We start from the raw sequence: 21,639 nt of genomic DNA, 5'->3' as shown, positions 1-21,639 counted from the left end.
GAACTCTCAAGAGCTTCTATTTTCCTAGGCAGGCCTGATACCATGATCCTCCAATCTCTGTCTCCTAAGTAGTTTAAGATTACAGGCTTGAGCAACTATATCCAGATTGGAATTTATTAATTGTTCATTAAAAGCAACCTAAACATAGATAGTATAGTCAAAAATGGTCTGTCTATATGCTCTGTGTGTCCCCAATAGTATAATAGTGCATTTAAGAAGCTAAGGTCAATACCCTGATCAGACCTGATGGAGAGAAGGCGGCATATGTTCGACTGGCTCCTGATTACGATGCTTTAGATGTTGCCAACAAAATTGGAATCATCTAAACTGAATCAAGCTGGCAAATTATAAATATACATTTTTTTCCCACCAAAAATAAAAAAGAAGCTAATACTGCTGGGCACCGGTGGCTCACGCCTGTAATCCTAGCTACCCAGGAGGCTGAGATCTGAGGATCGCGGTTCAATGACAGCCCGGGCAGGAAAGTCCATGAGACTCTTATCTCCAATAAACCACTAGAAAACAGGAAGTGGCGCTATGGCTCAAGCAGTAGAGCGCTCGCCTTGAGCTGAAGAGTGCAGGGACAGCACCCAAGCCCATAGTTCAAACCCCACGACCGACCAAAAAAAAAAAAAATACAGAATTTTAAGTATTGTTAAGGAATGTTGAGTATCTATAGTTAGAATAATGACTGCTCACAAAGAATCAATGCAGAAAACTACTTGATATATATATATATAGACAATGCTTTATGTTGTAGCTACTTTTGATGATGACTTTAGTAAGTTAGCAGTTCTAATCACAAATGCTTTTTTTTTTTTGCCTGTGGGATTTGAACTCAGGGTCTGAATGCTGTCCCTGAGCTCCTATGCTTAAGGCTAGTTAGTACTCTACCACTTTGAACCACTGCTTCACTTCTGGTTTTCTGGTGGTTAACTGGAGATCAGAAGCTCATGGACTTTCTTGCCCAGGCTGGATTTGAGCTCAGCCTCCTGAGTAGCTAGGATTACAGGTATGAGTCACCAGTGAAGGCTTCATGTTAGTTTTTTTTTGGGGGGGGGGTCCGGTTGTGGGGCCTGAACTCTGGGCCTGGGTGCTGTCCCTCAGCTCTTCAGCTCAAGGCTAGCACTCTACCACTTGAGCCACAGTGCCACTTCCTGCTTTTTTTTCTTTTTGCTTATGTGGTGCTGAGGAATCGAACCCAGGGCCTCATGCATGCAAGGCAAGCGCTCTACCACTGAGACACCTTCCCAGCCCTTCATGTTAGTTTTAAAGAAGCAACAGTTAGATTGATAGCTGTCTTTCTGACAGAAACAACAGAAGTCAGGAGACAGTGAAGTGGTATCTGCAAAGGTTGAAATAAATGACAGTAAAAGGATGAATGGAGTATAGATTCCACAAGAAGATTAACATAAAGTCAATGTATGTATATCAATATCAGACAAAAAGAAGGAAGAAAAATAAACATTTTATTTTTATTAGCATATATTAGCTATACAAGGGTTACATTATAACATACACATACAATATTTCCTAATCAACCTCAACCCCTTTTATCATGTTTCTCATCCCAACTCCCCCTTCTTAAAAAAATTATGACATACTTCACTACTTTAAAAGACATTGTTTTAAATTAATATGTAAATGCAAAGTCAACATCTCTAGATTCTATAACATTTCTAGCAACATAGCCTCAGACTATGCAAAGCAAAAAATTATTGAAGAAAGCATATACTTTTTTGGTCCTTGGAAACATTTACCCAAACTATTTGTGTGGGTTATAAAGATTTTTACAAATTTCTATGTGTTCTCTAACCATATTTAAAACAACTCAACAAACAAAAGCTAAGATAGTACTTTGGCAGAACAGTAAAGAAAATATGGTGTATATAAGTTAGTTCTGCAACCAAAGAAATACCTAAATGGACAATGGTAGCATCATAAAAATAAATAAAAATATTTATCTCAAGACCTTATATTAAATTCAGCCTAGGGATGGGAAGGTGGCTCAGTGGTAGAGCACTTGCTTGCATGCATGAGGCCCTAGATTCGATTCCTCAGCACCACATAAGCAGAAAAAAGAAAAAGCCAGAAGTGGTGCTGTGGCTCAAGTGGTAGAGCACTAGCCTTAAGCTAAAGAGCTGAGGGACAGCACCCAGGCTCAGAGTTCAGGCCCCATGACCGGACCCTCCCCAAAAAAATTCAGCCTAAAAGTAGCAAAAGAAAGGTAATAAAAAACAAGTGCAGGGGATGGAAGTGTAGCTCAGTTGGTAGAGCATTAGCCAATGAGCGAAAGCATCAGGTACCAAGTTCATATCCCAGTCTCAAAAAAAAAAAAAAGCAAGTACAGATGCTTATGAAAGAAAAAATCAATATAAGCTGGGTGCTGGTGGCTCACACCTATAATCCCAGTTACTCAGGAGGCTAAGATCTAAGGATTGCAGGTCAAAGCCAGCCTGGGCAGAAAAGTCAGTGAGACTCTTATGTCTAATTAATTGCTGAAAAGCTGGAAGTGGTACCCTGGCTCAAGTGGTAGAGCGATAGCTTTGAGCAAAAAGGAGCAGCAACAGGGCCCATGCCCAGAGTTTGATCCCAAAACCAGCAAACAAATAAGCAAGCAAACAAACAAATAAGTAGTGAAAAATTATCAAAATTAAAAATTGAGCTGGGTATAATAGCATGTGCCTATAATCTCAGCTACTAGGAATTCAGTTAGGCTGGGAACATAGTATGACCTCCATCTCAAAAAAGAAGTAAAAATGAAAAAAAGTTTAAAATTTTGATTAAGAACACACATGAGCCAGGCTCAAAAACCAGGGTGATCCGGAATGAAAATCCTGCTGGGGGATTGGTGTCTTTCAAGAAAGTTACAAAGGGGCTGGGAAGGTGGCTCAGTGGTAGAGCGCTTGCCTTGCATGCTCAAGGCCCTGGGTTCGATTCCTCAGCACCACATAAGCAAAAAGAAAAAAGCCGGAAGTGGTGCTGTGGCTCAAGTTGTAGAGCGCTAGCCTTGAACTGAAGAGCTGAGGGACAGCGCCCAGGCCCAGAGTTCAGGCCCCACGACCGGACCCCCCCCCAAAAAAAAAGAAGAAGAAGAAAGTTACAAAGGAGAGGAAAGTAGGCTTGTAAAGCCTACTTCTCAGACCTTCTTAAAGATTCTTAGAAGAATGGATATAGGTTTGAAATTCCTCAAACTGTGTTTTGTTTTGCTTTGTTTTGGTGCCAGTCCTTGGGCTTGAATTCAGGACCTGAATGATGTCTTTGAGCTCTTTTTGCTCAAGGATAGCACTCTATCTCTTGAGCCCCAGCTCTACTTTTGGCTTTTTGGTGGTTAAACTGGAGATAAGAGTCATGGACTTGGGCTGGGTATGTGGCTTAGGGATAGAGTACTTGCCTAGCATTCACAAGGCCTTGGGTTCAATTCTTTGGTACCACATAAACAAAAATAAATAAAACAATTAAACAATTAAAAATAAAACCTTTCATTGGCTCTTTTCTTCTTATAAAAAAAAATAAAATAAAAAGAAGAGTCATGGACTTTTCTGCCCGGGCTGGCTTTGAACTACAATCCCCAGATCTCAGCCTCCTGAATAGCTAGGATTACAGGCGAGAGCCACTAGCACCTGGCTTCAAACTGATTTTCAGTAAGCATGGGTTGGTGTTGGCTGCTCATTAGCTAAGCTTTGGCATATCTATCAAAAGACACACATCATTCCTTTCCTCCTAGCATTGCCATGGGAATGCAGGCATTGACAAGAAATGCTCATCAAGAGATGAACTTGCAACTGACATTTAACCACTATCTACCACTTCTGTGCCAAAGACTATAGACAGCTGTAAGGGAACCTCTGTGCAAATACAAAAAAGATGATCATTTGTATAACTGAATGGGAGCTGCTTCTTGCCAAGTCTTAAGACATGGTGAGCATGTCAGGCTCATCATGTAATCCTCACAGTAATCCCACCTCTTTCTGTGTAGACTCCAACACTATAGAGATGCATTTTCATACATGCACTACAGTCTAAGAAAATGATTACCACGAGTAGTCTTCCAATTCCATTGCAGGTGTCTGTTGATTACCATGTCCTGGGGTATTTCATAGAACCTGCCCTTTGAGAATGATTGAAAAGCGTTGGACCAGAACCACTCCTGATGAGGATTTTCAAGAATCACTGTTTTCTCATATACGGTCTCCATAATTCAGTACCTTCCTGCAGTAAAATAAAGAGGATGTCCAAGTCTGCTGCTAAGTGACATCCTCACCCCAGTTTATCTTCAAGTCATTGTGACAGTGCTCTTTGCAAAGCAGTGTGATGTTACAAAGGGAATCAGACTAAATTTGAAAATTAGCTTGACTAGTTACCAACTGCATGATCCTGGACAAGTTATTTGTGCATGGTCTCACTTTCCATACCTGTAGCACAAGGACAATATTTACCATTCAGAGATGGAGAAATAAGAAATCTAAGGATATTTTCTGCCAGGGGCTATTTAAATATTTAAAATATAATTCATAGGAACCAGGCATTGGTGGCTTATGCTTATAATCTGAGCCACTCAGGAGGCTGAGATTTGAGGATCCTAGTTTGAAGCTATCCATGGCAGATAAATGTGAAAAGCACTTATCTCCAATTAGTGAGCAAAAAGCTGGGAATGGGGATGTGGTTTGAGTGGTAGAGCTCTAACCTTGAGCACAAAAGCAAACTGAGTGTCAGGCCATGAGTTCAAGCCCTAGTACCAGCAGAAACAAGACAAAACAAAACACTTTTCACAGGCCACATAGAATTGTCATACAGGCCAACAAGAAGCACACAAGGAGCATATATGTCTGTCTGGCTTGTCGTGTACCATGTCTATAGTATTCTTTAACCCAGAATAGGCAATAATCTGCATAAACTAACTTATTTAATGCTTGAAATGCTTAACTTCTTAATTCTTATCTCCATATCCTTTTATTTATTCTTTCATTAAGTACTTCTTACCCTCAATATATTGGACATTCTTTTAGGCAGTAGGAATATGCCATTGAAGAACAATCCTTGTCCCCTTAGAGGTTAATTGCAGTGGAGATATAGAAAAAGGTAAATGCATAAAACACATGCTATGTCAGGTAACAGTAAGTATCCAGGAAAAAGGAAGAACATCAGAGAAAAGCAGATAAAGGCAAATTCAATCTTTTTTTTTAATTTAATTTTATTTTATTTGTGAACATACTGTACAGAGGGGTTACAATTACATGGGCAGGATAATGCATACATTTCTTACCAAGCATTGCAGCCTCCTCCTTTGGTTTACCCTTCACATCCCTTCCCAGCCTCCCCCCTACCCCCCAATCCCAATCCTTCTCCTTCCCCCCTCCCCCCCCCCAAATTCAATCTTTGATAGAAAGGGAAGGCCTGATGGAAGTCAGAGAGTCAAATAAATAGTCAAGTAGAAAGCTGAAGGGAGAATATTTTATTTTGTGCAAAGTCTCCTCAGTGGTAAGATGCCTTGAATACTTAAGAAACAGCAAGATGACATAGCTGAAATTGAGAGAATTGTAGGAAGTGATGTCAGTGTAATCACAGGGTTTAGATCATACCTGTTGCTTGCACATAGCAGGCATATAGAAAACATTTAAGACTAATTAATATGTGGCTGGGCACCAATGGCTCATGCCTGTAATCCTAGCTTCTCAGGAGGCTGAGATCTAAGGATCAGGGTTCAAAGCCTACCCAAGCAGGAAATCCCTTGAGACTCTTTCTGTCCAATTAATGCACTCCCCCACCCCCAGCCAAAAAATAAGCCAGAAGTAGTAGAATGCTAGCCTGGAACAACAAAATAATCATGGACAGTGCCCAGGCTTTGAGCTCAAAACTCTGGACCAGCACATTTATACACAAAAAGACATTAATATATAAAAGAGAAAGAAAAATTGAGTTGGGGGTTCTACATTTAGTTTTTGTAATTTCTGCATCCTATTAATGGTGGTACAACTCATTTTTATGAGGAAATAGTAGCACTGGAATAGGTTTTAGTTTGGAAACACCTGGCCACTCTGTTTTATAAAGATGCTGGTTCTCAAAGCCAGCAGCCGCTTCCATGTCCTTTCTCCATTAAGTCCACAGCCCTTCATCCTCATGGACTCTTGTAGTACAATATGGCTCCCCCACATTCCCAAGCTCTCTTTTTGCCACAGGCTTCATTTTCTAATAGAAATGCAATCATTTTTAATAACTATCCAATTTTATGGGCTTTTCCCCCTTTACTTGATCATTGAGGACACATTAAATCCTGAGCATAAGTCACACAAGTGCTCAGGATTTAATCCATTGGCTTTGTCACCGTGAATGTTGCTTCCTGTGTCCTGAATTCCTATCCCAACTCCATGTCAACAGTGTTGAACTGAAACCATGTCACACCGTCTCTACCATAACCCTTGCTCATAGAAGAACCAAAGAAAACTACACAATCTCAGCCCTGTTCACACAACCTCCAACAATTCTGGTCTTCATATGTTTCATACTCCATGTTCTGCTTGAGTGACCCTATATCCACTTCACCTCTAATGGATGGCTCCTCTCCTTGACTGTCAAGGCCCAAGTAGGGCCTCAAATAGGTTCTCCCCATGTAGGCCATCTGGATAGTCAAAACCAAAATAGAATTCTGTTGGGTACAATGGCTTATGCCTGTAATCCTAGCTACTTGGACCTAAAAGCAGTGTCCTCCCCTGAGCACATTCTTACACTATTTCTCATTTCCTTATTTATTGTGCCACAAGCACAATATCATCTCATGAAAGAGAAATTTTTGTCTTATTTACCACTGTGTCTTCAGTGCTTAGGGTGCCACTTGGTAGAGGATTAAGTGTTGTGGGTCCACAAATGAGTGGGCATTCCCCAGAGTGCTGCCATGGACCTTAGCAGTCACAAGATTTAGTGTCTCTCACAGAAACACAGCACTTGGTGTCTTGGGAAACAGTAGACCACAGTAGGGTCTAACTTTGGATTTGGCTCTGCAGCTAACTAAGCTGTGTGATGTTGGGCAGTTTACTGGAGTTCCTCTGTGCCTGTTTCCTGGGATTAATAGTATCTGTCTCCTAAGCTTTCTCAGAGAACTAAATTAGAAAATACATAGAAACCCCCCCAAAACAGAGTTTGAACAGGGCATGGTGGCACATGCTGTTAGTCCCAGCTACTCAAAAGGCTGAGAATGGTGGATCAAGTGTTTGAGATCAGCCTAAGCTACACAGTAAAACTTGTTCTCAACAAATACTGAATTTGACAGATGGTAAGCATACCCGCCACCCCCCAAATCAGCCATTGCATTCTTACTACTTTAGGTAGGTAAGGCTACTTTCAGTTGTAAACTTTACTGCTTAAGTAGTAAAGAGGAATTGCACAGTTAACATACATATCATCCATCCTTCTTCCCCTATTACAGAATTCAAAGGCAGAAATTTATCTGGGCCTTCCAAAGGAGTTAGAATCAAGGGCTAGAAAACCAGCAGAAAGTGTGCTCTGTGCTTGCTCCATCTCATATACTCCCTGACTCTTCCTGGTTGCTCTGTTCTTGCTCTGTATCCAGGGCAACTTTCCCTTCCCCTCAGTTGCTCTTGACAGCTCTTGAGATTGCATATTACTGACAGGCCAGAAGCCCTGTTTGCATTGCAAATTCCAAGAGATCTGATTGGCCCTCTTGTCAGATGTGCATCCCAGCCAATCAAAGAGAGGGGTGACAATAGCTAGGGCCACTACCACCTCTATCAGAATGGGGCAACCTCTTGGAAAAGGAAGCCTTTGAGCCCATGTGCTGGACAAGCACTCCAGGAGGAATCCACTACTGAGATTTCCCCAAATCTACCAACCCTGGAGTTACTAGACTAGCACTGCATCTTCAGCAAAAGTGATCCATGGCCTTCTACTCCTGAGAAAGCCAAGCAGCACATCCATGCCCTTGAATCTGGAAGTCTATTCTCTTCAGGTCCTCAACCCACTCTTGCACTAAATATTCTACATTTCCTTCTCGCAGACTCCAATTTCCATGCAGATGAACATGGGCAGGCAGAAATTCGGTTGGTTAGTCCCAACACTTCCTCACACATGCTCTTCCACCCCCAGGCGTAGCTGGCATTTTCTTATCCAGGAGAAATTCCTACCCCAGTCACTGAAAACCACAGACATTCATGCTTAGACTGCTGATTTTATTGCAGAACTTTTAAGTAGGAGCAAGATTTCTCTTGCAAGAAGCAAAGGAGGCTGTTCAGGAGGCTGAGCAATACAGACACTGGTCATGTTCATGGCCAGTTACAGCAACTGCAGCTGGTGTCAAAGACAAGCCCAGCCTGGCAGTTCTGCTGGTATGAAACTCCATTTACGCAGTGCCAGAAGGCATTTTTGTTATCTGCCACTGGGTAGAGGCCGTCGGCTTTGTCTGCACAGAATCCACTGCCCCCAGAGCCCCCACTGCCACTGCCACTGCCACTGCCACTGCCGGGAGCATCAGTGACAGGCTTACTGGGCTGGATAGGAGCCGTGCAACCTGAAATATATACCACAAAGGGCAGACATACAGAAGCACAAAAGGGTTAAGGTTAGGGCTGGGGATGGGTTTAGGATTAGGTCTAGGGTTAGGATTGGAGTGGGGTTAGTGTTAGTTCTAGGGCTTGGGATAAGGATAGGGTTAAGGCTAGGCTACAGTGGGTCTGGGTGAGGTTTCAGGCTTCTCTAGAGTTGATGAGCACTGTAGGTGTAGAGGTCTGCAGGTGGGGTGCAGTTAACCCTGGAGTCCCACAATTTGAGGACATCTGAAGATAATGCTATAACTTAGGAAGTAAACCAGCCTCCCTTTCAATAAAAGGTTCTTTTTTTTGGATGATGTGTAAGTCATTCAAAATGTCCCTGCTGAGCACACAATGTGTACAAAACACTTTTGTATCACTTGGGTATAAGTAGGGAATAAATATACACTGAGAAAGAATATGCAGACGATCTAGGAAATTCGGTTCCTGGAATGACAGATTAGACAAGAGAATCTCAGTAAGGGCGGATGGAAAAAGGCTCATAAAGAAGTTGATTTCTATAGGAGAGCCAACATAATTTCTACATTCTCTTATATGCCCTGAAGACTTAGCAGACCCAAAGAAAACCTACCAAGTGGGCCTGGTTTCCCACCAGAGCATAAAATTCTGGTTTGGAAGTTGGCGGGAGCTTGAGAAATAGGGAAAGAAGAGGACCTGTGTCTAATCTGAGAAAAAATAGTGTGATAAAATAGAGTAATTTTCTTACACCAACGGGGTGAGTGGATGCTGAGGTTGCCTGTTTTTGCTGGGGAAGGGACAGTTGTGCACTCTGGCATCCCCCCCAGATGTCACTTACTTTCATTCTGCAGGCCGAGGGCTTTCTTCAGAGTGGAGATCAGGGGGAACTTGCCCTGGTTACAGAAAGTGCCAGTGAAGTCATCCAGATCAATTGCCCACACCATGGAGCCTCCAAAGTTGTTCTGCTTAAGCCACTGGGTCTATTGAAGGAGAGAGGACAACAGGAGTCATTTAGGTTCCTGGAGTTCCAGGCTAGATCGTTGGCATTTCCAAGGCGCTGATCTTACCTTGATGTCGAAGCTCTTGACATTGTCATAGCCAACCCACACATTCCCCTGGTAGGCATAGGGCACCTCCTGAGGCCCATCCCATGCCTCTGTGGCTCCGTCTTTCAGGAAGGTACAAATCTTTTTAAAAAAACAAAAATCAAGAAAAGTAGAGATGTGACTCAAGCAGTAGAAAGCTAGTTGTGAGTGTAGAAAGCTAAGCAAGAGTGCACATCCTAGGGTTCCAACCCAGTACCAGTACCAAAATTAAAATAATAATAATAATAATAATAATAATAATAATAATAATAATAATAACTTTAAAAATCAAGATATCTAAAATCCTGTAACTATTACTTCCATGAAAGAAAACACATATGCTCAGCTCTAATAATTCTTTTTCCTTTCATGTTTCTAGTTAAGGCTTTACTCAATTTTCTTGTAATTAAAAAAAACTTGTAGTTAGATAAATTGTACTTGTTTTTATTTGTGGGGAAGAAAAAGTTTTTTTCTTCAAGAGCTTATGTTTTGTTCATAAGTGTTTGATTTAGGGAACCCATAGTAACATGGGAAATGTATTATGCTTTTGTGTTCTACTATAAATGACCTTAAGGATACAGTCTGTTGCTTGAAGGCATATAGGTGTTGTTAAGGGCTCCTCATTTGGATTAATTATGTAAGTACGTTAGCAGAAGGCTTTAAGCATTCAGAACAATACTGGTATAGAGCAGGTAGGTAATATTCAGAATGAACATTTGCAATTTCAGTCGATTCTAGCCTAAAGGCCTAGACAGTGCATGAAATTCACAGAGCACTGTACACCCCAATCTACTCACCTCATAGTAGGCCCAGAACCCAGACTCCCTGGTATATGGCCCAGCAGGGCCAGCACCAGAGGCAGGGGCACCAATTCCAGTGTTAGAAGGGTTGCTCAGGGTGAAGGTGTGTCCATAGGCTGGGAATCCAACAATGAGCTTCTCAACTGGGGCCCCATTATCCTTCCAGTACTTCATGGCAGAATCCTGCAATGATAGTGGTTAGCTACAAGCTCTAAACAGTGGTGGATCCATTGCTTAACATGCAAAAGGAGATGATGTTAGTGACAGGTAGATTAGTATTTTGTTTCAAAATATTTTGATGGAATCACATTTAATGAAATAGAGGCAGAGACTTGGACCACTGTCTAAGTGAGAGAGTTGCAGAGCTTAGGTTTCTTTTGTGCTTAATCTCCACATGATATGCATCATATCTGGTCTGCATTCACCTCTGGGGAGCGCCTTACCACATTCAGATAGGCGTTACTGCCCGTCTCAGTTGGGTATTTGTAGAGGGGGCTATTCTCTCCAGTGTAGCTCTCCCAAGAGCCATGGAAGTCATATGTCATAACATGGATGAAGTCCAGGTACCTGCAGTGGAGTACATGGCTTAAAGCACTGCTGATCATCCTTTTCCCCACCTCTGCAGGCAAATGATACTACTTTCAAACCTCCCAAACAAGGTTTCTGAGTAGCAAGACGGCCTCCAGATAAGTATAGTATGCCTAATGATACAAATGAGAGTTTGAGGATAAGGTGTTTCACTCACTGGGACAGCTGAGGGATCTCATAGCCAGACTCGATTGTGGAGATGCCAGCAGCTACTGCAGCAGTGATCATCAACCTGGGTTTGCCAGTCTGCTTGGCCTCCTCTTCAAAAGCTTCACGAATTTCCTGAAAAATAAAAGGCAGGATAGGGCATATTCAAAGCTGATTTCAGCTCTTTAAACTTTATACATATATACACATAATATTTTTCCTTTTCAACAGTTTTCAACATCTCAATAAAATTAATAGGATAGAGGATATTATTACACCTAATTGATCTATATGAGGACTAGAAAATTCCACCAGAATCACCCAGCAAGTTAGTGGTCAGGTCACAATCAGAACCCAGGCCCCTGAAGAGAGGGCAGAGCTCCAACTGCCTCACAATGCTCTGAAGCCCCTCGTGGTGCAGAATCTTGCATTTAGCTTTTAGTAGTGTAGAAACTTGTTTCCATTTGCTTCGTGGAATAAATACTTTATTGGAGTCACATCCCACCACGTGAAATGCTGGATTGGCTAATGAGAAAGGTGGTAATGCTTAGGTGACAGGTTCTCATTCATTGTCAGAGGTCAGTCCACCTGTGTTTTGTGTGGCTCTAATCTTATTTGGATTTAGTACTTATCATTGGATCTTTTGGTCCACAGTGTGTTCCAGTCTCTGAAGAGTGTCATGGGACATTTAACTGGAAAAAGAATCCAGTATGGTCTTACTCTCCGTTGCTTCAATAGCAGAACTAGAACCAATGGGTAGAAAGTATAATTTATAACTGGAGACATGGGCTGGGAAGGTGGCTCAGTGGTAGAGCGGTTGCCTTGCATGCATGAGGCCCTGGGTTCCATTCCTCAGCACCACATAAGCAAAAAGAAAAAAAGCCAGAAGTGGCGCTGTGGCTCAAGTGGTAGAGTGCTAGCCTTGAGATGAAGAGCTGAGGGACAGCGCCCAGGCCCAGAGTTCAGGCTCCACGACCGGACCCAAAAATAAATAAATAAATAAATAACTGGAGACATGTTTCTGCTTAGGATAGAGTTGCTGTTCTTTCTGATAGTTATGGCAGTTCGATTTTCTCCTAGGGATGTCCTTACTATGGAAACTATCCAGAGGCTGGAAGAATCCTTGTCTTGGGAGAGGAAATCTGAAACCTATATTTAAAACTCTGACCTTTACCATTCCATCCATTTTTCCTTGGTGATCTTCTACCTTTGCCGATACCCAGTCAAATTTGTTATCATGAATGCTAGGTTGTTATTCATCCAATACCAGTTAGGCAATGCAGATACCTCTCACTCATCATGATCAAAACTAAATTAATCAGTCATTATTTCTTCAAATCTATTCTTCTTCCTGTATTTACTGTACTCGTAAATAGCACCACAATCAAATCAGCCCTCAAAGTCAGAACACTGAAAAGCCATCTCTTTTCTACTTCTAATCAATCCCCAGATCCGTTGACTTTTACCCTCTTTATGTCCCTGTGTATGTCTCCTTTCCCTCTCATTGTTAGAACTGTTGCTGGGGCCTTGATTATCTTGTTTGGATCCTCAAATATCTCTTTATCCTTACCTTTAATTTATTCTCATAGTTAAAGCCAGAGACATCTATAAGCTTTGTCATAATTCTCTACTATATAAACATCCTTCAAAGCTGCCCCATGGTCTTAAAGGTAAATTCCATATTATTTTTTTTTGTCAGTTGTGGGACTTAAACTCTGGGCCTAGGTGCTGTCCCTGAGCTCTTCAGCTCAAGGCTAGTGTTCTACCATTTGAGCCACAGCACTACTTCCTGTTTTATGAGTAGTTTATTGGAGATAAGAGTCTCACGGACTTTTCTGCCTGGGCTGGCTTTGAACCATGATCCTCAGATCTGAGCCTCCTGAGTAGTTTTTTTTGTTGTTGTTGTTTTTTTTGTTGTTGTTGGTTGTGGGGCTTGAACTCTGGGCCTGGGCGCTGTCCCTCAGCTCTTCAGCTCAAGGCAAGCACTCTACCACTTGAGCTACAGCGCCACTTCCGGTTTTCTGGTGGTTTATTGGAGATAGGAGTCTCACAGTCTCTCCTGCCCGGGCTGGCTTTGAACCGCGATCCTCAGATCTGAGTAGTTAGTTTTCAGGCATAAGCCACTGGTGCCTGGCTCTAAATTCCATATTCTTTAACCTAATATACAGTTCTCATATATATGTCCTGATTCTTGCTACCTATGTAGCCTCTCAGGCCAGCACTCACTTTCTTGTTCACATATATCTGTCTGTCCATATGTATGTATATATGTATGTATATAAATATATATATATATATATATATGTGTGTGTGTGTGTGTGTATGTATGTATATATGTAAGTAATATATGTCTTCTATTTGTGTCATTCTTATCCTCCAATAGTTAACACAAGGTTTTCTCAACACTGAGACAAAGCCTTGGTTTATGTATAAAATGTGTGTGTGTGTGTGTGTGTGTGTGTGTGTGTGTGTGTGTGTGTGAGTTCTGAGGCTTGAACTCAGGACTTGGGAGCTATCCCTGAGCTCTTTTGCTCAAGGCTAGGACTCTACCACTTAAGCCACAGATCTATTTCTGGTTTCTTGATGGTTAATTAGATGTAAGAGTCTCACAGGAGCTAGGCACTGGTGGCTCATGCTTTTAATCCTAGCACTCAGGAGGCTGAGATTTAAGGATCACAGTTCAAATCCAGCCCAGGGAGGAAAAGTCTGTGAGACACTTATCTCCATTAACCACCAGAAAACTGGAAGTGGTGCTGTGGCTCAAAGTGGTGTAACGCTAGCCTTGAGCAAAAGAGCTTAGGGACAGAGTCCAAGCCCTGAATTCAAGTCCCACAACTGACAAAACACATACACACACACACACACACACACACACACACACACACACACACACACACACACACACACACACACGAAAATAATAAAAACAAACAGTCTCACAGGCTTTCCTGTCCAGGCTGGTTTCAAACCACAATCCTCACATCTCAGCCTTCTCAGTAGCTAGGATTACAGATATAAGCCACTGACATGTGGCTCCAAAATGCTTTCTGATCCTTTCTCAAGAGTCCCCTTTTGTTTTTGCTCCTTTAGTATTTCATAGACCTTTATCATGGAACTTATCAAAATGTACTGCAATTTTGGTTGTTTCAGTCTTCTACCTCTTACTGTGCATTCTTTATGTATTATCTTTGTCTTCAGCCTGACATCTAACACAATATCTGGTACACATTGTGTTTGTGCTCAGTAACAGTATGGTGTCTCGTATAATTTCTGGAAGCAATAAACTTAGAAACCAATACCACAAGTAGTGAAGAAAATGGCTATGTGGTTTGACTCAAGTTACTTATACCCTTTATATACCTAAATTACTAATCTATAAAAAAAATGTAAAATGTATAGTACCAATAGCATAGAGTAAAGGTGAAGATGAAATGAATTGCAGGTATTTATTTTTCCTCCTTGAGTAGCTAGGATTACAGGTATGAGCTACCAGCACCTGGCTTGAGCTACACTTTGTGAGTAAGGCATAGAGTATCTGACATATGGTGCACATTTTTCTTTTTGGGGTGTGTGTGTGTGTGTGTGTGTGTGCACGCGCACTTGTGCACACATGCACACACTAGTACTGGGGCTTGAATTCAGGGCCTCACATTCTTACTTAGCTTTTTTGCTCAAGGCTGGCATTCTACCACTGAGCCATACTTTCACTTCTAGCTTTTTGCTGGTCAACTGGAAATAAGAATCTCTTGGATTTTGTCTGTCCAGGCTGGCTTTGAACCTTGATCCTTCCATCTTGACTTCCTGAATAGCTAGGATTATAGGGGTGAGCCACCAGTCCCTGGTCACATATTGTTTTTAAATGCTTACTAGATATGACACCCAAGAATTTTGCAGTGCTAAGATTCTGTAACTTCTAAATTCTCCTTTAGAAGAAGTACATTTGAATCTTGTTGAGCTACTAAATCTTAGTCTTTTACTCACCTGTACCAAGACAGTGAAGAGATGCTTGTCTTGAGGCGGACTCCCACGAGAACCAGGGTACTCCCAGTCAAGATCTAACCCATCAAAGTCATACTGGCGCAGGAACTTGATGACGGAGGCTATGAAAGTCTTGCGGTTCTCCTCAGTGGAAACCATAGTGGTGAAACTGAGAGAGACTCAAAGATGGCAGGTGTAAGCAGTGGTCCCAAAACACCGGAGTAACAAACACTGTACTTCTTTTGTTGTCTCCGAGCTTTCTCTAGCACTCGTACCACAGATGTTTTTGGTTTTGTCCTGGCTGTCCTTTATACTCACTCTTCTTACCAGCTATACTATCTTAGGGTTCCTTAATTTTGTTATTTACCCAATCTTTCCCTCAGACTGCTCTTGCTTTGAATACTTCACCTCAAGTAGCCCCTCAAGTTTATGTCCCTAAAAGAGTCTTCTTATGTACATGATTTCTCCTTCTTTCTCCTAGAAGACAAGCTATGTAAGACCCTCCCCAGGGCTTGTCTTCTTTATTGTTTTGGAAGCAGATAAATTTCTGTGATAGAATCCCAGAATATGCACTGAAATTTAAACATAAAATATGTTCAATGTGGAAGCTTTGGTCTAGTACTTTACTGAATCATAGTACATCTGTAATACTCTATCTTAAATTGGTGACTCTAAAAGGACACAGATTACTTTGGGCTAACTTGCTTTCAACAACACATAACAGTCTCTCCAAAGAGGACTTACGGGGCAGTTCCAAAGTTCCAGCCTCCAATGGCCAGGAGAGTTTTCAGCTGGCTGTTCCTTTAAAGCAACAGATGAAAAAGAGAAATTTCAGATCAATTGTGTTGCAATGTCCTGTGCATATCATTCATTGTTTCCTTAATGTGATATGATATAATATGGAATAATTTTCTTCAGAAAACTTTCTTTACAAAAATACATATATTCTATCTATCTGTCTATCTATCTATCTATCTATCTATCTATCTATCTATCTATCTATCTATCTATATATGTTACAATTACTATTTAAGTGGTATACGAAGGAGTTGCCATTCAACAACAAAACTGTTTGGGAATACAGTGCATCTTGATCAGAAAACCTTTCTTGTTTATTAAATTCAATGAAATCTCATACCCTCCACTTGTTTTTTCCAGATACAAATAGCTAAAATAGTATGAGTTTCCTGGGTCATAAAACAGGCAGAAATAGAGCCAGTAATTTTTAGACCCCTATCTCACACCATGTACAAAATCAGCTCAAATAAATTAAAGATCTAAACATAAAACTTCAAACTATAAAACTACTAGAAGAAAACATGGGGATACCTCTATGACAATGGCTAAATAACGATTTTTTATATGACCCCCCCCTCCCAAGAACAGGAAACAAAAGCATAGACAAATGAGATTACATCAAACTAAAGATTCTGCACAACAGAAGAAACAGCCATTAAAAAGATAGCATGCTGAAGTCTGGGAAGGTGGCTCAGTGATAAGAGTGCTTGCCTTGCATGCATGAGGCCCTGAGTTTGATTCCTCACCACCACATAAGCAGAAAAAGCTGGAAGTGGCACTGTGGCTCAAGTGGTAGAGCCCTAGTCTTGAGCTGAAGAGCTCAGCTGAAGAGCGCCCAGAGTTCAGGCCCCACAACCGGCAAAAAAAAAGAAAAAAGAAAAAAGATATATCTGATATGAAGTTAAGGGGCTGGGAAGGTGGCTCAGTGGTAGAGTGCTTGCCTTGCATGCGTGAGGCCCTGGGTTTAATTCCTCAGCACCACATAAGCAAAAAGAAAAAAGCCAGAAGTGGCGCTGTGGCTCAAGTGGTAGAGCACTGGCCTTGAGCTGAAGAGCTGAGGGACAGCACACAGGCCCCGAGTTCAGGCCCCACGACCAGACCCCCCCCCCCAGAAAAGAAAGAAAACTGATATGAAGTTAATATGCAGAATACAGAAGAAATGTAAACAACTCAATAGCAGGAAACAAATAATATGATTAAAATGGACAAAAATATCTGAACAGATAATTTTTAAAAGAAGACAAAAGCTAATAGGTGTATGGAAAGATATTAAAATGCAAAAAGATATTAAATGATACTAAATGCAAAAAGATGCTAAATGATACTAAATGCAAATTTAAACCACAGATATCATCTCCAACCTGCTAGAATTGCTATTATCAAAGACATATAAGATATCTAGTGTGGTCAAGGATTTGAATACAAAGCACATTTGTACATTATTGGAAATGTAAATTACTATATTTATGGAAAACAGAATGGAGATTCCTTAAAGATTAAAAACAATTTCACATCCAAAGGAAGTAAAATAACTATCTTGAAGAGAGATCAGCACTTCTGTAATCATGGTAGAATTATGCACAACAGCTAAGATGTGAAGTCAACCCGTGTCCATTCATCAGTGAATAAATGGAGAAAAATGATATGCTATTTAAATACGATATAATCCTGGAGGTATGGCAGAAATTGTAGAGTGCTTGGAGTGGTGTTGGCCAAAGGATATAAAAATTCAGTGAGGCTTGCACCGGTGGCTTATGCCTGTAATCCTAGCTACTCAGGAGGCTGAGATCTGAGGATCACAGTTTGAAGCTAGTTGGGGCAGAAAAGTCCATGAGACTTTTATCTCCAAAAATCTACTCAGAAAAAGCTGGAAGTGGGGCTGGGAAGGTGGCTCAGTGGTAGAGCGCTTGCCTTGCATGCCTGAGGCCCTGGGTTCGATTCCTCAGCACCACATAAGCAAAAAGAAAAAAGCCGGAAGTGGCGCTGTGGCTCAAGTGGTAGAGCGCTAGCCTTGAGCTGAAGAGCTGAGGGACAGTGCCCAGGCCCAGAGTTCAGGCCCCACGACCGGACCAAAAAAAAAAAGAAAAAGCTGGAAGTGGTGCTGTGGCTCAAGTGGTAGAACACTAGCACAAAGAGGCTCAGGGACAGCGTCCAAGCCCAGATTTCAAGACACAGGACTGGCAAAAAAAGAAAAAAAAAGAAAAAAAGATTCTGGGAGACAGAAAGGATAAGTTTAAGAGATTATCATTGTGTAACAGGGTGCCTATAATTGATAGCAATGACAAGTATTGTTTTTAGCTGCCAGGAAAGTAGATTTTAAGTGATCTCACCATAAAGTAAGTTTGTAACACATCTGTTAATTAGCTCAACTGAATAATTCCATGATGCATACTATTTCGAACACAGTGTTGTATATAAAATAATGTATGCCTTTTGAGACCCTGTGTCATTTTTTAAAAAAAGAAAGAAAATGCAGGAAATGATCTTATTCTTCACTCCAAACCATTGATTCTGAACTACAGTTAAGAAGCATTGATGTTTGGAGAACTAAATATCCCCTTCTGCCCCTTTCTTACTTCTTTTTCAGTCCATTGAAAGCTTGGTAGAGAGTCACGTCATTCCACTCAATGGTAGTGATCTCATTGTTCCGCATCCCAGCAAAGGCATAGATGAGGTGAGTGCACAGGCAGGGGTCGATGTCATCGGGCTTGAAACTCCCCAGGCCTGGCCGGTACTGGGCCCAGTTGGTGAAGTAACATATCAGCTGGTAGGCAGATCCTGAGGGTGATGAGAAGTAAGAATAGTAGGTCATTTAGATGTCATTAAAATGTGCTGTCAGCTTTGACTCTGTTTCTGTTTCCTTTCTTGTACCCCAGATGCTTAAAGGGAGTAATTTGTATGAACACTCTTGCAGATGAGTCCAGACACTTGGAGGTTGTGTTGATGGTGTGTGTGTATGTGTGCACATGCTCACGTGCACGCACACACACACACATGAACACATGCATGCTGGTACTGGAGCTTGAACTCAGGGCCTGGGTACTATCCTGTTGCTTTTTTGTCCAAGCTGGCAATACAGGCTGGCACTCTACCACTTGAGCCACAGCTCCACTTTCAGCTTTTTGCTGGTTAACTGGACATAAGAGTCTCATAAACATTCCTACTGTGGCTGGCTCCAAACTGCAATCCTCAGATCTCAGTATCTGAGTAGCCAGGATTACAGTCATGAGCTTGTAATCTTTTGTAGTCTCATGAGCCTGTAATCTCCTATCAGAATTTGTTATTTTTAACTTTGCTCCAAAATAAATCTGACATAAGCCTTCTGAAGGAAAGTAATAGAGGAAGTGAATATGATTGAAGCACTTTAGATATATGTATGGAACTATCGCAATGAAACCACTTAGCTTGTATAATTAATATACCATAATTTTTAAAACAATAGAAAAGATGCCCAGTAGTCTCATGTAGCCCACAGTGTGCCACCAGTTCATGGCTCTTAGGAGGTCAAGCTGTGAAAGACAGCAATGTTTTATCTCTTGATACCTTTTTTCATATAAAGTAATACTGGAATGTATTTTGCTATCAAATATATTAAATAAGTAATTACTTTGGGAATCATTCCTGGTAATTTTGAACTTGATGGCTGAGAAAGATTTTGTGACTAAGAAAACCTGGAGCCAACAACTTACCCAACTGAGCATTCAACAGTAAGGCCAGAGCTGGAAAGAAAGAGAAAACATTTACTCTGAGTCTATTCTCTATGTCTTGTAGTATCTAATTCTGAGGCCTTCAGTCCCATCCTTTCTGTCACCAGTTGTTACAGCCCAAGGGAAACTTTGCAACTGTGCAAAATCTACTCTTCCACTCATTAATCCAAAATCGCCGCAATGTCCTCTTATTCCGCCTTTCATGTAAGAAATAAGTGTTACTGAATATGAAGCCTACTACCTAGAAAATAGTACTGACCGAAATTACCCCAAATTCCCTCTCCCTGGTGACCACCCATCCGTATGTGCATCACTTCCCAAGCTTGGATGAGCACAGTCTTCCAATAGACAAAGACTCCCCTAAAACGGAGAATTCAGACTCACTTGGAGACTGAGGACATTGGGTTTTTGTGGGGTTTCTTTTGAGCCCTTGTAAGAGAAGAGAAGTATTCAGAATCTCCAGATGCCTCTGCCTGGCTTTACTGGAGGAATTTTGATTTTTGAGATAGGATTTCAGTATGTGGTGGAAGATGGCCCCAGAGTCACATCCTCAACCTCTTGAATGCAGAGATTAGAGGTCTTCGCCACTAACCAAGACACTTAAACTCTGCTTTACGAATTGGAAAAGATTCTGATGCTTGAAAAGGATTGCAAATCACAGTTTGTAGTAACTAAAAAGTTGTGGATGATATGACTTGACTCTAAACAACTGACTCTCTTTGCATGACTGAATTTCTAAGAGTGACATTTTAATTTTTTTAATCCTCTTTCAAAAAATGTTACCCTTTTCATCATTCTCCTCCATCATTCCCAACCTCACCATCCCCTCAGTTTACCGGGTTCCATTTTCATATATACACATTGGATATTATGACTGCATTCACCCACCTTTCCTCTCTTCATTTGTCTACCCCCTTCTACCATCACCTTACCCCACCAGCTTCCTGGTATTCATTTTGTTAAGCTGTAAATTAGTTGCTCAAATGCATCATTGGAATCCTCCTGTGCATACCACACTTCAGTTAATATGTTTGTGTAAATATGCATATAACCCTGCGTATGCTTCTGTATATGTTTATAACTTAGATCTAATACCTACATATGAAAGAAAATAAACACATCTTGTTTCTCTGAGCCCGACTTACTTCTAGGGTGACTTTTTTTATAATATACACTCAGCAGGACTCTACAGAATAAGTGAGAAATAATTCTGAAAATAGTGGAGTGAAAACAACTTGTATAGTCCTATTCCAATTCATACTGAAGCAGCTAGTCTCAGGACATGAGCATGGAAACATAATGCCAATCAAAGGTATGTGGTTCCGAAAAATGAATGGAGAAAAAGGTAAGGCATAAGCTACAGATGAAAGAATGAGACAAGCATTGGGGGAAACCAAGTGAGCTTTTCTTTTAGGACCATGTTTGTGGCATCAACAAAGGCACAGATATCACCAGAGCTAATGAAGTTACAAGAACAAGAAGCAGAATGATTTGCATAAGAAGAAACAAGGCTTGAGAATGCTGAAAGAAAAATGGAAATGCATGGAGGCTTAGTGCACCATGGCTTAAAGGTATTAGAGCCTACAAGAGGCTATAACTGAATACGAACTCACCTGTGAGGAGAATGAGCTTTGCCATCATTGCCGTAGGTACTGTTCCTGCAGAGCCAAGATTTGCTTTTTATACTATTTGAATTACTGGTTATCACATTTGGGTTCCCAAATAGAAAGCATTTAACCAGGATGTGTATGTAGCTAATCAATAAATCAACAGATCTCCTCCTTTGCTGAAGCGGCTTTTTGAACCTCCCACCAACACTGCTATCACCTTCCTGATCCAGTATGGCCAAAAATAATGCCTTGACTCTTAGCAGGGTGTGGGGCACCATCACCACAGAAAGCACTCACCAGCTTAATAGTGTTTGTGGCAGGTTTCCAAGGTAGATAAGCATCTGTTCAGATTATTGTGGTTAAATTGCATTCTGTGAATATTTTGTGCCCAGGATCAGAGCATATGC

General features: G+C 41.2%; 2 protein-coding genes and 1 long non-coding RNA gene across 4 annotated transcripts in view; 1 reads left to right on the top strand and 2 right to left on the bottom strand.

The window, feature by feature from the left end:
- Positions 1-4,225, bottom strand: part of Cimap3 (ciliary microtubule associated protein 3) — a 13,596-nt gene extending 9,371 nt beyond the window's left edge. The window contains exon 1 of the mRNA XM_070006283.1: positions 4,039-4,225. Coding sequence (XP_069862384.1) covers positions 4,039-4,198 — 160 coding nt within the window. The 5' untranslated portion in view covers positions 4,199-4,225. The remainder of the gene's footprint in view (positions 1-4,038) is intronic.
- Positions 1-21,639, top strand: part of LOC138816503 (uncharacterized) — a 25,740-nt gene extending 4,101 nt beyond the window's left edge. The window contains exons 2-3 of the long non-coding RNA XR_011368675.1: positions 18,503-18,589; positions 21,037-21,639. This is a non-coding gene — a long non-coding RNA (uncharacterized lncRNA). The remainder of the gene's footprint in view (positions 1-18,502; positions 18,590-21,036) is intronic.
- Chia (chitinase acidic) overlaps positions 8,183-21,639 on the bottom strand; it is a 28,882-nt gene continuing 15,425 nt past the window's right edge. The window contains exons 1-11 of one of the 2 annotated variants that reach the window (XM_070006281.1): positions 21,236-21,497; positions 19,605-19,634; positions 18,492-18,693; positions 15,862-15,918; positions 15,121-15,286; positions 11,150-11,274; positions 10,848-10,971; positions 10,402-10,587; positions 9,587-9,706; positions 9,358-9,499; positions 8,183-8,521 (exon numbers count right to left, since the gene is read on the bottom strand). In XM_070006281.1, the coding sequence (XP_069862382.1) occupies positions 8,277-8,521; positions 9,358-9,499; positions 9,587-9,706; positions 10,402-10,587; positions 10,848-10,971; positions 11,150-11,274; positions 15,121-15,286; positions 15,862-15,918; positions 18,492-18,693; positions 19,605-19,634; positions 21,236-21,263 (1,425 nt within the window). In that variant the 5' untranslated portion in view covers positions 21,264-21,497 and the 3' untranslated portion in view covers positions 8,183-8,276. Of the gene's footprint in view, positions 8,522-9,357; positions 9,500-9,586; positions 9,707-10,401; positions 10,588-10,847; positions 10,972-11,149; positions 11,275-15,120; positions 15,287-15,861; positions 15,919-18,491; positions 18,694-19,604; positions 19,635-21,235; positions 21,498-21,639 lie in introns of those variants that run through there. The other variant, XM_070006282.1, reaches the window with a different exon arrangement.

Source organism: Dipodomys merriami, unplaced genomic scaffold (genome assembly GCF_024711535.1).
Source record: "Dipodomys merriami isolate MVZ:Mamm:240054 unplaced genomic scaffold, mDipMer1.0.p SCAF_7, whole genome shotgun sequence".
Classification (NCBI taxonomy): domain Eukaryota; kingdom Metazoa; phylum Chordata; class Mammalia; order Rodentia; family Heteromyidae; genus Dipodomys; species Dipodomys merriami.
Note: the sequence above shows the minus strand (reverse complement) of the source record. Positions and strands in the feature narration are given on the sequence as shown.